General features: G+C 39.5%; 2 protein-coding genes across 6 annotated transcripts in view; one reads left to right on the top strand and one right to left on the bottom strand.

Annotated features, from left to right (window-relative positions):
- mapk9 (mitogen-activated protein kinase 9) overlaps nt 1-3,306 on the top strand; it is a 100,103-nt gene extending 96,797 nt beyond the window's left edge. For all 3 annotated transcript variants that reach the window (XM_079847506.1, XM_079847505.1, XM_079847504.1), the window contains one exon: nt 1,905-3,306. In XM_079847506.1, the coding sequence (XP_079703632.1) occupies nt 1,905-2,044 (140 nt within the window). In that variant the 3' untranslated portion in view covers nt 2,045-3,306. The remainder of the gene's footprint in view (nt 1-1,904) is intronic.
- A 1,357-nt stretch (nt 3,307-4,663) lies between these two features.
- On the bottom strand, nt 4,664-19,106 carry LOC307144852 (rho GTPase-activating protein 24; the record flags this gene model as incomplete). 3 transcript variants are annotated; one of them, XM_079847503.1, is made up of 8 exons in its annotated part: nt 4,664-5,552; nt 6,049-7,048; nt 7,896-8,017; nt 8,168-8,241; nt 8,372-8,504; nt 9,053-9,260; nt 15,471-15,587; nt 19,055-19,106. In XM_079847503.1, 8 exons carry the CDS (start codon nt 19,104-19,106, stop codon nt 5,315-5,317), a joined length of 1,944 nt encoding a protein of 647 aa, XP_079703629.1. In that variant the 3' UTR covers nt 4,664-5,314. The 3 variants fall into 3 exon arrangements, with proteins under 3 accessions (XP_079703629.1, XP_079703627.1, XP_079703628.1); XM_079847501.1 differs by lacking the exons at nt 15,471-15,587; nt 19,055-19,106 and adding an exon at nt 9,561-9,946; XM_079847502.1 differs by lacking the exons at nt 15,471-15,587; nt 19,055-19,106 and adding an exon at nt 9,561-9,805 and having other exon boundaries at nt 8,372-8,501.
- Between the last annotated feature and the right edge of the window lie 3,874 nt (nt 19,107-22,980).

Genomic DNA, 22,980 nt, shown 5'->3' with positions numbered 1-22,980 from the left:
AGGAGATGTATATAGATATTTATAAGTCACCTGTAAGTCCCATTTATTTCAAATAAAATTAGTGATTTAAGGTGCATTCAGTAGTTTGGTGCTAATTTAAAAAGTTTTACACATTAAGAAATAAATTGTTTTTGTGAAGTCAACTTGAATGGTGTACACTCTTATGAGATGATTGTACTTATAATCATTTTCTAGGGCTGGGCGATATATCGCATGACATTGTTAGGCGCATCTCGTCAGTAAAGCCGGTCCCTTGATTAGTAGTAAATCGCCATCACCTGCTTTCAGATGGAGCGGCATTCAAGAGCCGTAGTTCACTGACAAGCTGAGCCATATCGCATTAATTATAGCAGGCGATACGTCCGCGATATTAATGCGATATGGCTCAGCTTGTCAGTGAACTACGGCTCTTTGTAGTGAATGCCGCTCCATCTGAAAGCAGGTGATGGCGATTTACTACTAATCAAGGAACCGGCTTTACTGACGAGATGCGCCTAACAATGTCATGCGATATATCGCCCAGCCCTATCATTTTCTATAAAAAGCGTTTTAATTATAATTGGTACCAGCAGAGACAACGGGAGAATCAGTACCTGTACGTTCAAACAAGACAAGCAGCAAAGATCTGAAGCTAGAAAGACTGACAATGTCAAACAATCAGCGTAAACATCATTACGACAGATATTTTGAGCATTTTACTCACGTTTGTGACTAAAAATAGATGTGTGAGAACTGTAAAATGTATCTATAATTACTTGAAAGTCATAAATCTTAAATATCTTAAAAGGTAAACAAACGTCATAATGATAATTTATGAGATCATTTAAAGAGTTAAATTAGAGGATGGAAAAACTGAAATTGCGATTACAGACTAATGTTGTTATTGTTATTAAACTTCCAAAGGCTATGATTTTATTAAATATGTATCAGCGCTGCACATTTCAAAGTACAAATGCAACACTGTTGCACGTTTACAGGCTTGTGGTTTTAGAGCAATTCAGTGTCAATGAATTGAACACCATGCATTTATGCCAATTGATTGCTTATGATTACTGTTGATAAATTATGACAATGTGTTCATATTGTAATATTTTTTAAGATGGTTGTAAGAGTGTGTGTTTCATCTCCATCACCTTTTGAATGAGCAATAGTAAATCCAAAATAAGATTCCTGGTGCATTTGGGGCTTGTTCATAATTAAAAGTCCCTCATTATGCATAGGTTTTCTCACCTGGTTATTATTGGCATTTTGGTTGTGCAAAACCATCTGGCATATAAGACTAAAAACATTTAACACATATTCAAAATATAGATTTGACTGGTATTAGCACAATAATCAGTTTATTACAGTTAAATAAGTTAACTATTTTACTTAGTTTTAAGCAGAAATATTTAAAAACTTTATGTACATTTATTATTTAATGTCTCTTTGTATTCCCTTATTAAGGAAAAACATATTATTTGATACATTTTCATTGCACCCCTAAAGTTTTTTTGTTTTTTTAATGCACTCCTAAATTTTTCAACTTAGAGCACATGTGCTCCTTGAGGAAAAAAAGTAAGCGTCAAACCCTGCAGGATGGAAAGATGTGATGACAAAGTATGTCCTCGATTCTTCTTTTGTGTTGGACAGTTAAGAGAATTAATTGTCGCTGTCTAATACTCACTAGGATCAGTGTAATTTACGTAAAACTTCGACATTGCACGTCGATAGATGGCAATGTAGCATCTAACACCATTGAGGTTTTAGTACTTAAATACACAAAGAACAGCAATGCTAATGCTAGCTAAGTAGGAAAGACGTAATAGTAAAAATGTTATCTGCATTCAATATAACAATGTTAGACATATTTAGCGCATTATCTTGGGCCCTAATTTTGATGCATTGCTCTGTGTGTGTTGTAGATGGTACGGTGAACAGTAGTGCCACTGCCTCCCAGTCGTCCTCTATTAATGACATCTCGTCCATGTCAACGGAGCAGACACTGGCCTCAGATACTGACAGCTCCTGCATCGACACCCTCACGGGGCCGTTAGAGGAGTGAAACAGGTGACCTCTTCTCGCTTGTCACGTCCCTCTCCCTCGCCAGTGTGGCCCATGCCGTGACCTTGACTGAAGAGAACTGTGGCTGCACGTTCATACAGCTGCAGGTTTACACTCGTAATTGTTTACTCTTGCTTTTTTCCTCTGTCCCATCTCACGTATACAAATCATGTGAAATTCTTAATTATGTCGTGATCGATCAAAAAAATCTTTATCCATTTCTTGTATGTTTAACTGCATCTTCACACTTTTACTTTTAGATTTTAAAAATAACGGTTTAAAAATGGGTAGATAGGTAATAGGTTTATGCATTAATGCATTGACATTTTACTTCACATAAACTAATATTAAATTACCATCTTATCCAGCTAGTGGAGTTATTATTATTGCAGAAGCATGTGTGATATCTGGATCTATCCTTGTCATTTATGTCCCCTCTCTCTGTGCGATGTAGCTTTTATCACTGTTCATTTCATCACCTAAAAGAAGCACAGATATAAATTCTCTGACAAATTTATAGCTAGTGAGCCCAACTGGAACAAGTTCCTCATACAAGTATTGCTGCATGATAACAAAGAAGACTTACTAGACAGACCATTTAACTACAGATCACTGAAATATGCCTAAACACATCTAAGAAATGGAACAATAGTGCGTGCCTCTGTACATAGTCACCATACATACACCCATTTTAAAAGAGAACCTAATGATGCATTTCTGTTGGTTAGGGTGTAGTCATGTGTATATATACGTACATTGATTTTGTGTAAATGTTCTTTCTTTGTACTGTTGAAACATTTTTACAGCTTCTGAATATGACTTTGCATGTGTACTCTAAAACAAACTATGTATGGAACTTGAAACTGATTTTAAAAGAAAATTGCACATAGAAGTTTCAAAGTGAGCATATTCGGTTTAAAATGAACAAAAACTTGCATCTAGATCTGAGATGGCAAACTGTGGATGCAATATCCTAATCAAAGCCCCTGTTCCTCCTCATTCCAAGGGTAATTAATCACTGCTGGCAAGTTCGTGACATCTCATAAGATTGTACATTTAATTGCATGAGCTAATGCAAACCATTGCCTTTTTTAATTTCCTCAAACTTGAAAAGCCCATAAGAATGTACAAAGCAAATTTATGGTTTCTTTCCTTTTTAAAAAACAGGATTGTCAGCAGGTTTTTATTTCTTCACTTTCCTCTTGAAGATTTATTTTCAGTGAAACACTGAAGAATTTTCATGTTTGTATGGCCATATCATTTTTTTTTTCACATATATGTCTATTCAGCCTTAGTTTACTGTGTGCAGACTTGCAATTCAGTGACACTGTGGCTAACCATGCACTTAGAGACCCTTTTTGGACTGTGTTCTTTAACACTGGTATTCATGATGGAGACCCAGCCATTCAATTCATTTGTCAACCTTTCTGCTTCCTTTTTCATCCAGTGTTCAAATGTTGTAGACTGTATGATGTGTCCTGTACCCTAAATTCATTGTTATGCATGAAAACATGAGCCCTCTTCATCTAAAACTTGAGGACATTGCAGAAACCTGTCCTTTTGTTGTAGAAGACTAAATTGAGAGGCTCAGAAGGACATTTTGAGTATATTGAGTTTTTGGACATCCAAGCTGTCAAACATGATGGACTGAAACATGAATGTAGAACTTTCACTGATGGACAGGCCTGGAGGATGAACTTATCTTCACCATAACAATCATGCCTTAAGCATCTCTCTAACACCATCACTACAGCTTGGCCTGGAGATCACAAAATGATTGGCAGTAATGTGCCTGCAATCAAGTTTTGTTTCTTTTTCAGCAGTCTGGAATGTTTGCTACCATGCCACAACCTCATTGAGCTTGTGAGATCTCATTTGGTGCTTCACCTTACTTCACCTTAAAGTGATAATGTATTACAACAACGCAATAGTGCATTGTGTTCCATTTTCATTTCGGAGCCTCATGCACATTCGTTTCACTGTTGTGGACTCATTGATTCCTCTAATGAATACTGGGGATGGACCTCCGTTTCATTTAGACCTCCAAGACAATGGACAAAGCTGGCTCACACATTCTCAAGGGCTCTTCTTTTAGGTGTCTGTTTCCCTTGTGGGAGAGGGTGTGTGTCCTTGAAAAACAGTGTTTTTTGTCACTGACAATCTATCACTAGAGGTGGAATCTGTAATGACTTGAATAATTATTGACTTCTTGGATATTTACTTCTCAGACTATCTTTCTAAGAAAACAGTTCTCATGATTGTCATCATCAATCTTCTGAATCAAATCCTGTAAAAGGAATTAATATCTAACTGCTCTGTGCTAGTAATGTCTGTTTAGTTTTCATGTGTTTTGTATTGTTGTGCTACATATGGGTGCCCTCTCAGTGGGCTATGATGGGAGTTACCCAAATCACAAACCTGTCTGAAGCATATGCAAAACTTAAATGGGATTCTCTGTCTACAATAATAGAGTGAGACTTCTTTTCTCTACGAAAAGAAAAAAAGAACCACGTGTTACGTCTCTGTCCAAATAAAAATCTCAAACTAAAATGTTTGATATTTATTTTATTTCATATGGTATAAATACATTCAGTGTATGAAGAGTTTGTTTTTGTACAAGGTATGAGTGTCTTGTGTTACCTACACAGTACTCAATTACATAGTGTACAGTGACCCCAAGCCAGGGCAGAGACTTTTTAAGTCTGAGCTCATTTATCATAGAGCATCCCTAGGGACAAGATTTCATTAGAATCTCTTTTCTCAAATATGGCATCCATCCGCAGGCCATGATGACACAGGACCATCCTACTTTTGGGTCCATTCCATTGTCTTTGAACACTTAAATGGCAAAAAATTGTCTTTAATATTATTTAGAACATGCTGGTCCATATAGTCGTTCAGGCAACAGAACTGTACTTAAAAGTGGGGCAATGTTTTCCCTCAGGAATGCATCCTCATTTATACAGCCCTAAAACAGACTCCTGTTTTTAACTCTGTTATTACTCTGAAACTGGTGTTTCCCAGCCCTGATCTTGGAGTACTAAGTTCCAACATTACATATGTCTCCCTAATTAAACTCAGCAGCTGGTTTGCGAAACTCCCTGACTTCTTTCTGAAATGGGGGTATCAGAGGAAGATATCCAAAATCGGTACTATTAGGGGTACTCCAGGACCACAGTTGGAAAACACTGCCCTAAAACATTGAAACCTTTCATATGCTGCTAAGCTTAGATTTGTTGCACAGCATGTGAATCACAAACAGCACGTGAATTCAAAAACTCTGAACAATGCGACTGGTTTTCCGGGCCTCTGCTTTAAGCTCGCCGAATGTTTCAAAGAACTGCTCCATCTCCTGTTGCAGAGTGGCATTCCGTCTGTCAGCATCTACACGGGCTCGCTCTACATTTCGCATCTTGATCTCGGCCACACTGACCCAGCGTCGCTGCTGCTCCAGAGTTGAGCGGAGCCCTGCAACTTCCCCCTGAAGTACCTTGTTCCTCTGCTCCAGCCTGAAGACAGAGAAGAGAATGTGGTAAACTTACTGTGTTCATGCACACTCATTCATCTAGTGTTTCTCAACCGTGTTACTGCAGGCACACCAACATGGCACATTTTCAAAATCTTCCTAATCAAATACACCTGATTCAACTCATCAGCTTGTTAGTAGAGACTCAGAGACCTAAAATGGAAGGGTCTGGTGAGCTACTTTCCTGAACCATTCAAATCCAGCCTTGCTCTTGGAGAGCTACCTTCCTGCACTGTTCAGACCCAATCCTGTTCCAACACACCTGGATGCAATTTTTTAAGTCATCCCAAACACCTTCATTTTGCTGGTTCCAGTGTGTTTGATAAGGATTACTGCTAAACTCTTCAGGACAGTAGTTCTTTATAGTAGAGTAGAGCAGGGTTTCTGCCTTTGCGTTAATGTAATGACAGTGCCAGAGATTTGCAATTTTCCCTTACAAAACAATTGTGGTACAAAGACAATTGATGATGTGATCTTACCTGTTCATTTTTGCTTCATACTCTGCCTTTTGCCTGGTCATCTGTTGACGAAGCCCTGCAACAAGGCACTGCATGGCATGGGAGACTGGAAAACCTAAGGGCTCTTGAGGAGCACTTGGCAAAAAGACTTCACTGCTGCCGGTGCTTAAAGGGGCATCTGTGGGAGCAGATGATGAGGCAGGGGAGTTAGGGCGAAGGTCTTCTTCACCAGAGTCCATTCTGAATGAGGGGAACTGTACTGGAGAACCATGGCATGGGCTTTCAGCTCCACCGCTTCCACTGCCCCCTTCCAAAGGCGCAATCTCACAGGAGGACCAAGAGCTGCTGCTCTCAGCCATGCTGGCAGTACCTTTGGCCTCCTTGTCTTCTGTATATCGCTCCTCAGTAACTATGTTGTCATAGACAGATAAGGTACTATCCTGGACTTCACTGCTGCCTCCACTCTCCCCTAGCGCTCTCTCTGGACTCCAGCTGGGTTCTTCTATGTCAGGCCAGCTCCTTGACTGCACACAAATTTCAACCCCAGCTTCCAGCACTTTGGTCATAGATCGGCAGGCAGGTGGTGGGGTGGAGGGTGTAGGTACATGTCTTTTATGGAGATATTCTTGTGCTGAGCTGTGTTGACTGAGGTTGTCATACATCAGAGTAGAACTGGTTGGTGAAGAGTCATCTTGAAGCTGTCTCTCTGTGTCTGATAGATGATGGTTAATGTTTTTTTCACAAGGGCTTTGAAAAGACGCTCTCCTCTCTGTGGTTAGTGGTAGAGAGTTTACCCGTGGACAGGCTACAGTCTGATCTAGAAGGGTCACGTGATCTTTGCCAAGCAGAGGTTCCCTCTGGTGGGAAGGTGGTTCATGCACCCATTCCACAAGGTTACTGTGTCTTTGTTTTTGGTGGACGGCTTGCAAAGATGTTTCAGGAGGGTTGCAGTTCTCTCTGGAGAAGAGCAAGCTGTGCTCACGGATCAGTTCAGACATTAGATGTTGCACAACTGCTGCCCCTAGTGTAGGAGAGAGGGACGTTTAAGTGTGTGGTCCACAGCCATGTGGCAAACAGCGTCACAAGTATCTGACCTCACAAGCAAATGAGCACATACACTAACTTAAAGGTGCAGTGTGTGATTTTAGTGACATCTAGTGGTGAGGTAACCAACAGAAGTTACGGTGGCCGACAGGAAAATATGTTGTCGTCTGAGACAGCAGAGAGTAGCAGTAAGCCAGTTAAGAGGTTTCTTTACAAATATAAATTAAGAAATTATTTTTACTTAATTATTGAGATGGTCCTCACTGCAGAACACGAAATCCAGGGGGAGGATTTATCCAGGGGGAGGTAATAATCCCACCTTACATATATCTAAATCTCCCCCCCTTAGTTCTGGATCCAACTCCGCCCCCTGGATCTCGTGTACTGCAGTGAGGTGCTACTGTAATTATTCAGTAAAACTATGTTATTGCGATTATTATTGTTACTTGTTCATCATTGTGTCATTGTTTTATTCTCTGACTTTAGCTTGCTGCTTTGCACAAAGAACAACATAGTGACGAAACACGTTTGTCCATTTAGGGCTACTGTAGAAACATGTCGGCGCAAAATGGCTATTTCAATGTAAGGGGACCTGCGGTGTATGTAGATAGAAATGGCTTATTCTAAGGTAATATAAACATAACAGTTCATTATGTAAGATCTTTATACACCACTGAAAACATAGTTATGTATATGATATTGTATTTCTGTCAACAGATCCTCCTAAATATTACACAATGCACCTTTAAGATGTATCTAAATCTCAGAAAAGTCATTAACCCATTGCCTCAGACCATTTTTTTCGACATCTAAATATTGCTCACCTCCAATGATACTTTCTGGGTCCTCTGCTTTAGGCCGGAGAATATTTGGCCCGAAAACAGTTGCCAAGTTCTGGATACTCATCTTGTTGACATTGGAGTATGATTGGACATCATTTAAGAATCTGGTTAAAGATGTGTCATAGCAGTGTTATCTGACGTGAGCCATGACTAAAGACTAGACAGTTCATGGCAAATTAGGTTAAAGCTCCAAATGCCAATATCTAGATAATGAAAACCAAATAAAACAAATGGATGAAACAAAATTATCTTACTGGCAGATGTATTTCAGGAGGTTGAAGTTTGCTACAGGCAGCTCATAAAGGAGACTCTTCAAATCTTGCAAACCCTGAAGTTCAGGATGAGATTATAAGAAACAAAATTATTGTCTGCCCTTAAATGTCCAGAATGTAATCATATTGTCTTAGCACGAATGGGATCGTGCTCTTCTTTGAAGTGAGTAAGATAGTTGACTATACCTTTTCTCTGTCTGAGGGGATTCTTTTGCCACATATAAGAAACTCCTCATAGCGGGAAAATGGCACAAGAGGTTCAGGCAGCTCCCTGAGGTATAGCTTCAGCAAAGATGCCACTGTGTGGACATCTGTGCTGCTGAGAGAGCAAACATGTATTCACTACAAGAGTAAATTCACTTACACAAGTATTTGTACAAATTTATTTACTTACTAATAATCACACACGCACACACACGTTAGGTTTTGATATCTTTGTGGGGACTCTCCATAGACATAATGATTTTTCCATTCCATTCCATTTTTTTTTTTTTTTTTTTTTTGTATGTTGCAGCGGTGGGCAAAATTTTGACTTGAATCAGCGCCATTTTAATTCATAAGTTGCATTAAATTGACCATGTCCAACATGAAGTTAAATTATAATTGTAGGCAGTGCAATTCACTGAATTACAATTAAAAAAAAATATTCAGATAATTGTATTTTGGGAAATAGTGTTTTTTGCACTTTGCACCATTGCCCATACATTGGAGTACAAATGTCTATAGATGACATTTCATACAGATATGTCTATCTGTAAGGCCTATACAACTTTCAAAATTCAAGACTTACTTATTCAAGATGCACATTATGTTGATTTAAACATTATCTCTGCTGTACATTTACCGATTAATGTCAATCTCTTATACCTGTCAAAAGATGGTTTCTCCCCAGCATCAAAAGCTTCCTGCAGCTCTTTAACCAGCGTAGCCTGGCCGGGCTGCCTGAAGAGTCCCACCTCTGTGAGCCCATGCTCTCGGATAAAATCGACACACTGCTCTACCACCAGAGGAGCCATGTGATCCCCATACCTCCTCTCATACAGGACTGTCTCCTCCAACCTTTGACCAAACACACCTGTGATGATAAAATACAGGTATAGAGTTATCAGTGACAGACCCCTTTAGCTTTTCACCTAATTTTGTCAAAGGATATGTGCTGAAATAGTGAGAGGACTCTCTAAATGCAGTTAACCTCAAAAGTGAAAACAAATATCCTGTTGAGTCCGCAGAGAAAGGACATAATGCATCAAACAATAATAATTTTCGGCTAAAAAGTGCCTTTAGGATTAATGCACGCTGCTGCTGCTGCACTGCACCAAAATCTACCTCTGTGTGTGATGGTGTGCCCTCTCCCTGCCTAATATTTAATACTCACGTCTTCTGAAGCTCAGCACCCTTTTTATCTTCCTGTAAGCAGAGTGAGACAGATAGCTTCCAGTCCGCTGGATTGTCTGCTTGTTTTCAGGCATCTTTTCTTTTATCCGTCTGTCTTTTTTTTGGAACACACTTCCACTATCCTGACCTCAGTAGCAATCCTGAAACTGGCACCGAACGATTGTCATCAATGAACCTAAATCCCTTTTGCTCATGTTTTACAAACTTGTTTAGTCTAGGACTGGATGTTCCTTTCTCTCCTTCCTCCTCCCTCTCTCTCGCTCTCCTGTCAGCAGGTAAGGCTTAGCACCGAAGAGAGGCTCTCTCTCTCTCTCTCTCTCTCTCTCTCTTTCTCTCTCTCTCTCTCTCTCTCTCTCGCTGATGTGCAACAGTGACCCTCCAGCTCAGATATGCATGCTTATCGGATATATCAGCATTCCAAATCAGATGACAGTCCTCATTCTGAAAGAGGAGGCATTGTTCAAGTGCACACCTCTCATTTTCAGCACATTTCAGTAAAAAGTATTCCTTCAGTTTCAATTCTGAAAGTTCCAAAGTTGAAGGACAGAAGCTTAGCAAAGGTTTTTATCACAACAAAGTATTTGTCAAAAACAATTTGGTGTCCTTAGTCCAGGGAAAAAAGAGACAACCGGTTTAATTTGTCCCAGTTCAATATACGTCCTGATAGAACACACTGTTGTCCATTTAGTGCTCGACCTCTTCTACCGTGACGGTTGCTTCCTGCGGGAGTTCACCGATGTACCACCTGGTGCTTTTCAATAAAATGGGTAGAAGTCTGGTATAAAGTTGATGTTCCCTTTGACGCCGCCTCTGGAAGTGGACGTCTCAGTCATATGCCACTGTTGACAGTGACATCAACAGAGACATGTCTGTGTTCGCCTCTGAAGGGGAGGTTATGTTTGTCTGTACTTAATTGTCCAAAGTTTCCAGTGACGTGAGTCAGCACCTCCTTGGTTTACTGTTAAATTAAGTCTGCCTTCTTAATTACTAGGGAGGAATTACAAACATTGTTACACTTTCTCTCTCTTGCTGTGTCATTCCCTGCTGTTGATTGTTTATACTATCTTTCACTTACTCCTTCTTTGCCAGTTTTCTGTCTGCTTTTTTCCAAACGTCTTGTCTGTATTAAGCTACTCCACTAGAGGGTTGCTGGAGTCTGGTTTTCCTTTTTCTGCCCCCTCACCATGAATCATTAACACCACAAAACACAAATTGACTAAAAATAAATGAGCTAGAACTTTGTGATGGTCACTTTCAGTTATATCTCCCTTTCTTTCTCTCTGTCCCTGTGTACCTCACATGGCCTGCTTCCAAGACATTTCCATTGGACACAGCTGAACACACCCCTCCAACCCTTTTTATACATTTGTGCCCGGTAACTTGCCCCCCCGATGAGATTCCCAGTCTAAAATGGATCCTTAGACATTGGCCCAGTGAGTGTGCAGTGCATGAGAATATGGCTGTGTATTATCTGGAAGGGCATCTCTCACCTTTTAGGAGCCCCAGAGCTGTGTTGAGTTATGTTGGAGAGGTAATGTTGGGAATTCATTGGGAATGTTAATCTCTCCTGGGAAATAAGCATCAACATGGACTCTGCAGTTCAAGTTTCGCCTTCAGCTCAGATTTGCATGTTTTAACAGGGATAGTATCAGACGTTTCCTCAAACAATAGCTTTGCAAAATAACGTCTACTGGGTGTTTGGGTTATATTTCATTAAAACAATGTCATTTTATAAATAATATTGCCTAATCAATGCATGCTAGGGCTAGCTCTCTATTCAATTGACCCTTCACAAGACCCATTCCCCTTAGTCACTGTTGCTACGTCTGACAAGTTTTTGGGATCAGGCTGGGACCAGGCCAGTAATACCAGCCATGGTGCCTTCATGCCAGACATCATTATACATTTACATGCACCCTCATAATACCCCATGTAAACACAATACTTTCGATGAAACTTATGTGATTACACTTCTAATCATAGTAAACACCTATTTTAATCGCAATAACAGTCATGTAAACACCTTAATCGCATTATTACCACTCTGACCATCAGTGTTGGGGGTAACGCATTTCAAGTAACACAAGTTGCGTAATCAGATTACTTTTTTTTCAAGTAACTAGTAAAGTAACACATTAGTTATAGTTATTTTCTCAAATAAGAAGCACAAGTTACTTTTTTTCCATTTATAGACTGACACCTCTCCTGAAATCATAAGTGCAGAGGCGTTGTGTGCGCTGTGTGAACATGATGGTCAGGCCCGGAGTGGGTAATCGGGAGAATCGGGAGTATTCCCGGTGGGCCGCTTCACTTTTGGGCCGGTCGAGGAATTTTTTTTTTTTTTTTGTTTTTTTTTTTTTAACATTTCAATGTCACATTAGTTACATTAGGATACACACGTTCCGCATTCTGCCACCACAGCGCGCAACTCAGCATGGGTTGTACCATGTGAGGGAGTTCTCCCCTCCCCTCCTATAGAAATGGTTGGGTCCATAGCCCGTCTTTTCCAAAACGTTTTCTCAGGGAGGCTACCGCGGCTCCGCCGGCGCCTACTGATAGCTGGGCCGGCCGTAACGGTACGCGTCAGGGAGGATGGATGGGAGGAAGAGGCCAGGAGGTATGCAGCTTTGTTTCCGCCACAGAATAAAACATTTTAAAAGATAATTGCGACTTTTTATCTCGAGTTTACAGCTCGCAATTCTGACTTTTTTTCTCAGAGTTGTGAGATATAAAGTCAGAATTGCCTGAAATAAAGTTGCAATTGCGTGTTATAAAGAATTGTGAGATATAGAGTCAGAATTGCGTGATATAAAGTCGCAATTGCTTCTTATAAAGTCAGAATTGCAAGATATAAAATCAGAACTGCGTGAAATAAAGTCGCAATTGCTAATAAAGTCAGAACTGCAAGATATAGAGTCAGAATTGTGTGATATAAAGTCATAAAACGTGTTATAAAGTCAGAATTGCGAAATATAAAGTCAGAATTGTATGAAATAAAGTCGCAATTTCTTATAAAGTCAGAACTGCAAGATATAAAGTCAGAATTGTGTGATATAAAGTCGCAATTGCTTATAAAGTCAGAACTGCCAGATATAGAGTCAGAATTGTGTGATATAAGATCATAAAACGTGTTATAAAGTCAGAATTGCAAATTATAAAGTCAGAATTGCAAATTATAAAGTCAGAATTGTGTGAAATAAAGTCGCAATTGCTTATAAAGTCAGAGTTGCAATTGCTTCTTATGCTTCTTATAAAGTCTAAGTGAATTATTATTTAACCTTTACATTATTTGTTAACCCATGGTATTAATACTAACTACACAATAGTACGAGCTGAACTGTTGCTTCATTTATCCAATTTTAAAAAAGTGCTAATTTGGAATTCCACCATGGAAAAAGTGGGCCGGACTTGGGCCTGAAACTCCCGGGCTGAAAAGTGGCCCCACTCCGGCCCTGATGATGGTTATTGTAGTTCTAGATTAAATGTGTGCATGCATTTACTTATCTCACTTGCACAAAAACATTTAGTATTTCTCAAAATGAATAAAAACAGTAAAATGCAAACTCAGAATATTACGCAAACCTGCAATAATGAAATGTTACATTACACAAATATACTTTATGTATTTAATGAATTTAAACTTTATTAACCAATGTCTTTGCTGCTGATCTTCGATGATCCAATTCAACAATACGAATAAGCAAAAATGACTTTAGATAAACATCACATTCTTTTTTTCTTTTTTATTTGCTGAAGTAAGCGTGTTAAAAATTCTTCAGCAGCAGAGCTGAAAGATTAGTTTGAGATGCGCCCTCAACTGTAGGTGTGAATTTGCATTTCCTTCAGCCTGAGGCTTATTCATTTCACTTTTGGTGTGAAAGGGCCTTTACATTTGCCAAAAATATAACTTTTCTGTTATTAAAAAACAAACAAGCAAGCCCATTTTAGCAAAAGTAACGCGAAGAAAGCAGTGTAGTGTAGTCAAACCCAATTAAAGCGGCATTGCAATGTTCATCACGGCGCAAAATAACCTTCCAATACGTCTATAGAAATGTGATTTTCATTTAAACAGTGGCCAGTAACACGCCTATTAATACTGTACCTGAGTTGCTGTGGGGTATGCGAAAAGTGGCAATAAAAATAACCTCATCATTGCAAATAATCAGAATAATGAAAATTGCGTGGTTTGCTTTCATGTAAACATTTTACTGTAAACGTAGTAAATGTTCTCACGCAGTGAAAAATACGTCACAGAGCAAAGAGGACATTGACGACGTGCCGACAGACAAGATAGAGCAGGTTACGTTTGGCATGAAATAGTCTCAGTCTCAGCTTTCAAATTTTGTCGTTAAGAAATTCAAACAAAAAATACCATTTTGTAGCTCTTTAATGTGTCATGACAAATCACTATAGCGCCTCAGTTCAAGTGCCAAGTGAACTGAGCATCTCTTCCTCTTTACTAGTTATAGCACAAAATAAACACGTATGAACATCAGAAGGTATGTTATTTCAATCGCGGAAAGACATCAGTACAAACCATTTTTCAAGTTCAAGTCCACCGACGTTAATCAACTCTACTGTCTGGTCTGTTTGTCAGACAAAATGGTGGATAGCAACATAATACCGGCATTATGATTGGTCAGATTGCCTGTCAATTACAATTAAATTGTATTATTTTTTGATTAATGTGGGTATATTTCAATATAATTTATTAAACAGATATAATCAGCACAAAAAACTTGTCTGTGGATAACAGCTGAAGTAAAATTAAAACTGACAATTGATTTGACGCTTCAGTTATAAAGTGTTCGAGTCTTTTTGTTTGAGTTATTAAAAGGGGCATATGTTCGTAAATGGGATTACACTGTGGTATGAGTTTCGGATTTACTAAAAAGTACCTAATTTGTTCATGAATCAAACCTCACTGGTTGCGCTATCTGTTTTTGATTCACTAAATTCACGAGTCATTCATTGTACTGGTCGCATTGTGTTATTGCATGCTACCTGTAACCTTCTTAACTTATCACATTCAATTTGGACTGTAAAACATGACTTCCTTTGCCATAGGGCTGTAAATTTAGCAGCAGAAGTGCACCATACTGGAAATAGAGTAAAAGATTGAGTTTCCCAATTATTTGAATGAAGATCGGGATTGATCCATTTTTTTTCCTTTATGAAAATTTATATTTGTATATTTGTTTTAGTGTCTTGCACTCCCAAAACTACTTCATTGCATGGGATTGTATGGGTGTGATGGGGTTTGATGGCTCTCATGAGAAAAACAAGGTGTATTGTTACATTATTATTCCCAGGCACACTGCCAAGATGGACATGCCGCGGCCGCCCACAACCCTTCACGCTCTCACTTCCATAATGCTGCAAGTAATAGAGGAGGAAAAGACTGATGGATGAACCACTGAGACAAGTTCTTGAGATGGCGCTTGAACTAATGACACTGGCTGAAAAACACTTGCCAACCTTGTTTGTGTTGTTTTTTAGCCAAAATCATGAGGAAAATTCTCAATATTTGCTGTTTTGAATGACATCAGCTCTAGCGGCATGTGTTTTTCAGCATTTTGTGAGATTTGTGACGGTAGACAAAGTGCAGTCTGTGATGAGACTAGTCATTAGAGTGTGTAATGCATGACCCATGATTTGGAAATGACTGGAATATGTGTGTGTGTATTGTGTGAGTGGGTTGTTATGTCTATGGCTGGAGCCCTGAAGACTGATTGGATCTGCTGTTTCATCGTATGGCAGTCACACTGAATGTTTTTATCATGACAATGACTCGCTCAGGCCTGGATTTTCCAGAGACCACAGAGTCAGATGTTCAGGTCCTAAACTAGTGTGTGTGTGTGTGTGTGTGTGTGTGTGTGTGTGTGTGTACCTGTAAAAGGTATCCAAATGCCCTTATTTAGGCTCTTCAGCCACTCCTCCCCCTGACCACAGCTGTTTGACAGGAAGAAATATGAGCCAGGACTAACCAATACGTCCCTGTTTCCTCCTAAATGAGAGACGGAGGGAAATGGAAAAAGTTCATTTGTTTATCCCACATCATCCAAATACTCAAAAGTCACTTAATTTAGAATTCCAAACAAATTTAGCAACATAATCTTGACCTATAGCCTGATGCACACATGCATGCATAAAATATCAGTCCTATTTTTGTAATGAACAAAGTTGTTATGACAAAGACATTATTGACTCTTTTTTTTATGTGCCAAACCCAAAATGCTTATAATATGTGGACATGGCAACTCTGTAGAAACAGGACAAAACATAATGACTCTGTCAATGGTTTAGTTAAAATTGCACTGTAATATTTTTGTTCAAAATAGTGGCGCCAGAATGTTACTATGGTTACCACTGTCAGAAAATGTACAGTGTGTACATGACCAAAGATTTATACATATATTCGGTTTCCTTCTTACAAATACAATAAACTCGTATTGTATTTGCAAGAAGGAAACCGAATATATGTATAAGTCTTTGGTTTTGATTGTTTCACTGCATGTGAATGAACATGTGCCTCCAGATCTAGGAATGTTCCTCTTGGTTTTGTCAGCAACCTGCACGACATGACAAATTCACACACTCATTAACTGCCACTGTTTTTTCCCATCTTGTGGCTGCTCTGTGGGTACTGGGAAATTGGGATTTGAATTTACGAGGTTTGTTTTTAAGAAGTGAATTTATGTTTTATGTTAAAGGGATAGTTCATCCAAAAATTCTGTCATTAATTACTCACTCTCATGTCGTTCCAAACCCATAAGACTTTCATTCATCTTCGGAACACAAATGAAGATCTTTTAATGAAATCTGAGAGCTTTCTGTCCCTCCATTGACAGCTATGCAACTACCACTTTGATGCTTCAAAAAGTTCATAAAGAGATTGTAAAACTAATCCATATGAATTGAGCGGTTTAGTCCAAATTTTCTGATGAGACTCGATCACTTTATATGATGAACAAATTTAATTTAGGCTTTTATTCACATATAAACATTGATCAGCGAACATATACAGAATCTCAACCGAACCTGCTTTGACGCCTGAGAACGAACCTCATTGGTTCATACTGAAGCTCAAACGTGCTGCGTAACACAAGATTGAACCTCATTGGTTCATACTGAAGCTCAAACGTGCTGCGTAACACAAGATTGAACCTCATTGGTTCATACTGAAGCTCAAACGTGCTGCGTAACACAAGAATGAACCTCATTGGTTCTTGCTGAAGCTCATTTGCTTTCCAAAGATGAAAGAAGGTCTTACGGATTTGGAACGATATGAGGGTGAGTAATTAATGACAGCATTTTCATTTTTGGGTGAACTAACCCTTTAAAGTGCTTTTAATGATTACAATAAAAAATAAACTTGTTTTCTGAGTGCAGTAAGGCTAATGTTAAGTGGTATGTATTGCTCTTTACTGTTAAAAATCTCTCTATGTCCTTAATGGTCACTGTGTCCTTCAAGCTTCCATCTGTGAGCTATAACTGGAAGACAGCCCAAGATGAATCAGATGACCATTTCTTATCTTTAAGCACTGCAAGAGTTCAACGGGGGAAAGGAGCGCATTGATTTTCATAATTTAATTAAAAACTCTTGCCATTTTTTCTCCTTCATGTATTTCTTAAAGACCGTATTAATCACAGGATGGGTCTCAGTCACAATTAAAGTATGCCCCAGATCCCACTCACATTTGCCGGTAGAGTGCAGTAATTAATTCCAAAGAGGACACTTTCCGTAACGAGAAAGAGCTGTAAAAATCCAGCTAAGTGGTTTATCAATACTGAGCGCTCGTCGAATCTGGCCTGAGCAATAATGATATTAAAAGGAGAGTATTGAAATGCCATAAAAGAGCATTTCACAGATTCAGAGCAGTGACCGTCACAGTTATAGGGTTGGTTCACTCATATCATGTCTTATATGACACTCCCTTTTTTTCCATGGAACACAAAGGGAGATGTTCCCATTTTTCTCTTCAGTATGACAAAAGTGAAGAACTTTTTCAAACTCCAGAAATTACAATAAAGCACCTTAAAAGTACCATAAAAGTAGTGTGCTATATTTCTCGTCTTCTAAAACTGATCTGAAGACTGTTTCTCATGCAAAGCAACCATGGGAAAAGTTGTATTATATTGTGCTTTTTGAGTTGAGCAGCGTCCTTTCCCATTCACTGTGAGCATATGGAAAAGAGCTGCATTAACATTCTGACTGACATCTCCTTTTGTGTTACACTTAAGGAAATAAGTAGAGAGTGAGAGTAAATATGAAAGAATTTTCTTTTTGTATATATTCCTTTAACAGGCTCAAGGTAAGTACTTGGAGAGAAGAAGTAGTTGGCTCACTGACATGATATGTTCAATAGACAGGAACAAAGAGCGGCAGGGGGGTTTGGTACTCTGTTTGACAACTCAGTAATTGAAAGAATGGTAAGTGCTTCCTTAAGTGGTTATACGGCAGAAAACAACAGCATAGTCTTTCTCCGTGTTTTCATGAATTTGATGGACATTTTTCACTCATGGTCATGACTTACCTAATAGTTTGCACTATTAATCTATTAATGATTGGCAAAGTACCTCTTTTATGTCTCTTGTGTCAAGTTCCTTTGACTGTTAAACATTCTGTTGAACTGTAATTTTGATGATACTGCTAGAAAACGCTTTTATTCAGAAACATGTTTACATGAAATGTTTTAGAATGTATAAACCAAATGTATTTTAAATTTTCAATCTTATGTCAAGTTGAAATGTTTTATATAATAATACAAATTGTATGGATTGTGATATTGACCTTGTGTTTGCCATGTAAATAGCCCTGATGCTAACTTGGCGTTAAAAACAAATCTAATAGTTTGCATTCTTCTAAGTGGCAGTAAATACTTGTACCTAGTATATCATGCAACAGGTAAACATAGTAGCAGAGCTGTTCCTCGTCCAAAGGTTTTAAACCCAGTATTTAAAGGGAGGTTATCTATCCTTTGTCTCCTAAGTTACTCTGCAAATTACATCGATTCGGAGTCCGTCCCAAACATTCTCAGTCACTCTGCTTGCTTGTCTCATCTGAGTCTTTTCAAGCTCATTATTTTCATTATTTTAGTGCCCCTCCCACACATAAAGCCAAACTGGCTATATACCTGTCGCTTCTTGCTTTTAATGCATTCGCAAGTGAAATCTCGGTCAACACGGCATGGGGTCCGTCCTTCATGTTCTGCTTCCCTTCCAACACTTGAAATAATCGCCTGACCCAGAAACTCCAAGAAACTATGTCTTTGAGGTTGAACTGCTTGTTTTAAACATACTGTGAAGTGTGAATAATACATCAATTTTGATCGACATCTCTCTATCCGATTCCATACTAATGTAATGTTGAATCCAGATTATATTAGTGCATGCTACATCTACATCAAGTTCACACACTCAGGTCATCACATATGTCACACACCAGTGGGAAGCAGAGAAGCACTCGCTCACCTTTCTGTGCAGCACTGTTGTACTTCCAGGACTTGAAGCAGGTGAGTCCCATCCTGCAGGTGGGTGTCTCTTGAGATGCCTCAGCCGAGCTCAGATCCTCTATGGGTGCGCATCATCATCATCATCATCAGCGCTGGGGCTCTTGCGGCTCCTGATCGGTGGAGGCTGGCCACGCTGGCGGCATCCCTGAGCGCAGGCTCCCCAGCACTGCCATGGCCTGGACACAAGCCCCATCTGTCTCTCTACCCCTATCTCCCTTCTCATCCATCTCATCAATAAAGCCCCAGCCCTATCCCGTTGGCAGCCGCTTTGCTGGGGGAGACGGAAGGGCGGGGCATGGACCCTCTGCGGCAGACTATTCCGGACACGCATGCATACAAACACACACACACACACACACAAATACACACACACACTATCTGGCCTCAGCATCCCTCCAGCAACTGTAATTACTTCAGTACAGTATATGCCGTCTCAGGCAGCCAGGACCAATTTCCCTAATGCATCCACTACCCCCCACCCACCCAACCCCAGACCAGCCCCACATTTGGTTTAATGGCCATCGATGTGATCGGCCCTCACCCGCACACAATGACTCAAAGAGGTTATAAAGACGCGAGCGGGTGGCCGGCACGTTAAACTTTTGAACCGTCCTCCATTAGACTAAGAGGAGCCGTCGTCTCTCTCATCCTCCCTTCCCCATCTACCCTCTCTCTCTCCTTCTCGCTCGCTTTCCTTCTCACTGCAAGCTAGATTTATGATTCCCGGCCTGGCAGAATCTCAGGCATATATTGATCCTGATGAAAGAGGTTCACTTCATTTGGCAAGAGGAATGGGTCTTTTCAGTAGACTTTACACATCCCATCAAGTGCAGGAGTTGGAGCTGTACTGACGTGGCCACGGACTTGTCATGAATTCTCAGGCACAGAGAATACACAATCCAGTGATGTACACCTTTGTACATTTTCACTAAATGATTTCTTCAAAATGTAGCTATTTGGTAAGTTTGCCAAGTGTACATGTACATGTTCTGCAGATGCTATTCAGTGGACATTGTTTGAAATATGGACCACTGTTAATGCCAGTGCTCTTGGTGTTGTTACAACCTTTGGTCCCCTATAGAGTGATGGTGTATTTTTGTAGGCCAACCCGGAAGATAGCATCACCCCGGTTCCCTTGACAAAAAACACAATTGGATTTTTCCATTGGCTTTTGGATTATTGTGGTAAATAAGCTCTGTCACCAAAAAAAAGTTCATGATTCTTAAATGTTTTGTTCATCAAGAAAACCTTCACAAAAGAACACAACTGAATTTTGAAGCCTAAATAAAAAAGCTAAACGTATGCGAAAAACAAACTACACCATGGTTGTATGACTTCAACATCACCACCATTAGGCTTCCAACAACTCTTTCAGTCTTTATTTAAAATCTACAAGTTAGAATAGTTTGCAAGAGCGCGATTATGAACGCAAGGCTGTAAAAGCGGACTAGTGAGTAGATGTTTGCAGTGAAGACGTTTAATGTCAACCTCTGCAGTCCATTTAACCAAAAATAAAATAAAAATTAAATCTCAAGGGGGTATTACTGATGTATTTTGTGCTGTAGAATAAAACATGAAAATATCTTGAGCTTTTGTTAACCACAGAGTTTATTTTAGGCATTTAACTAAAACCCCACTGACTTTGGGTAAATGGAATGAGAAGTGCAAAAATGCTAACTTAATTCCAGGTTTTAGGACTCATTCCTGAAGCACTCTATTCAGCACCATGAATGAGTCTTGTTAGAAATGACTTTTGGACTGCTGCAAACCTATTGGAATGTGTGAAGGCACACACATTTTGAATTCGGCCCTCTGGTTTCTCCGCTCTGACCCCTGCTGCACAGTGGCAGGGCAGTTCCAATTATCACTAAGAGCTTTTCGCTCCTTTTTTGTCAATATGCACGATACACGGTTTTGTGCTGAGCAAAGGCTCTTCTGAAAATGAAACTTGTCAGACACACAAGTTACACACTAGGACTCCTTCGCATGCACGCACACAATTCATCTCATGACAGGTTCATCTTTTTACTGGAATTGAAATGGAAGGCAGTAGGAAACTTAAATTGTGAGAATGGAACAGCCCTCGTTTTTAATCTACATAGAAGCTTTTGCTTTACTTAAATAATCACTGATAAGATACAAACGTAAATCTGTCAATCACTTCATCTGACACGAGAACAAAATGCAACCTGAAACTGTGCTAAATCAGGTAAATCAAGTTATTATAACAAATGTATCTATTTATGTTTTGCATGTAATGTACACATCCTAGATTTCTTAACCCAGTTTATTATATTTCCTTTCTTAGAAAACAAAACTGCTTTCTACAGTCTTATGAATGAAATGACATAACAATGTGTATTTACTTTTAAATTGTAATATACGAGTTTAGCATGTAAATGATTATATATATATATACACTCACCTAAAGGATTAGGAACACCTGTTCAATTTCTCATTAATGCAATTATCTAATCAACCAATCACATGGCAGTTGCTTCAATGCATTTAGGGGTGTGGTCCTGGTCAAGACAATCTCCTGAACTCCAAACTGAATGTCAGAATGGGAAAGAAAGTTGATTTAAGCAATTTTGAGCGTGGCATGGTTGTTGGTGCCAGACGGGCCGGTCTGAGTATTTCACAATCTGCTCAGTTACTGGGATTTTCATGCACAACCATTTCTAGGGTTTACAAAGAATGGTGTGAAAAGGGAAAAACATCCAGTATGCGGCAGTCCTGTGGGCGAAAATGCCTTGTTGATGCTAGAGGTCAGAGGAGAATGGGCCGACTGATTCAAGCTGATAGAAGAGCAACTTTGACTGAAATAACCACTCGTTACAACCGAGGTATGCAGCAAAGCATTTGTGAAGCCACAACACGCACAACCTTGAGGCGGATGGGCTACAACAGCAGAAGACCCCACCGGGTACCACTCATCTCCACTACAAATAGGAAAAAGAGGCTACAATTTGCACAAGCTCACCAAAATTGGACAGTTGAAGACTGGAAAAATGTTGCCTGGTCTGATGAGTCTCGATTTCTGTTGAGACATTCAGATGGTAGAGTCAGAATTTGGCGAAAACAGAATGAGAACATGGATCCATCATGCCTTGTTACCACTGTGCAGGCTGGTGGTGGTGGTGTAATGGTGTGGGGGATGTTTTCTTGGCACACTTTAGGCCCCTTAGTGCCAATTGGGCATCGTTTAAATGCCACGGCCTACCTGAGCATTGTTTCTGACCATGTCCATCCCTTTATGACCACCATGTACCCATCCTCTGATGGCTACTTCCAGCAGGATAATGCACCATGTCACAAAGCTCGAATCATTTCAAATTGGTTTCTTGAACATGACAATGAGTTCACTGTACTAAAATGGCCCCCACAGTCACCAGATCTCAACCCAATAGAGCATCTTTGGGATGTGGTGGAACGGGAGCTTCGTGCCCTGGATGTGCATCCCACAAATCTCCATCAACTGCAAGATGCTATCCTATCAATATGGGCCAACATTTCTGAAAGAATGCTTTCAGCACCTTGTTGAATCAATGCCACGTAGAATTAAGGCAGTTCTGAAGGCGAAAGGGGGTCAAACACAGTATTAGTATGGTGTTCCTAATAATCCTTTAGGTGAGTGTATATATTCAGGAGATTGTCTTGACCAGGACCACACCCCTAAATGCATTGAAGCAACTGCCATGTGATTGGTTGATTAGATCATTGCATTAATGAGAAATTGAACAGGTGTTCCTAATAATCCTTTAGGTGAGTGTATATATATATATATTTTACATAAGAAATATAATTTTTAAAGTATCATTAAAATACTAAATCAACTACTGAATAATAAAATAATAAATAACTGAATAATAAAACACTGAAAAC

This window comes from Squalius cephalus (assembly GCF_949319135.1).
Source record: "Squalius cephalus genome assembly, chromosome: 17".
Lineage (NCBI taxonomy): Eukaryota > Metazoa > Chordata > Actinopteri > Cypriniformes > Leuciscidae > Squalius > Squalius cephalus.
The sequence above is the reverse complement of the archived record's forward strand: the minus strand, read 5'-3'. Positions and strand labels throughout refer to the sequence as shown.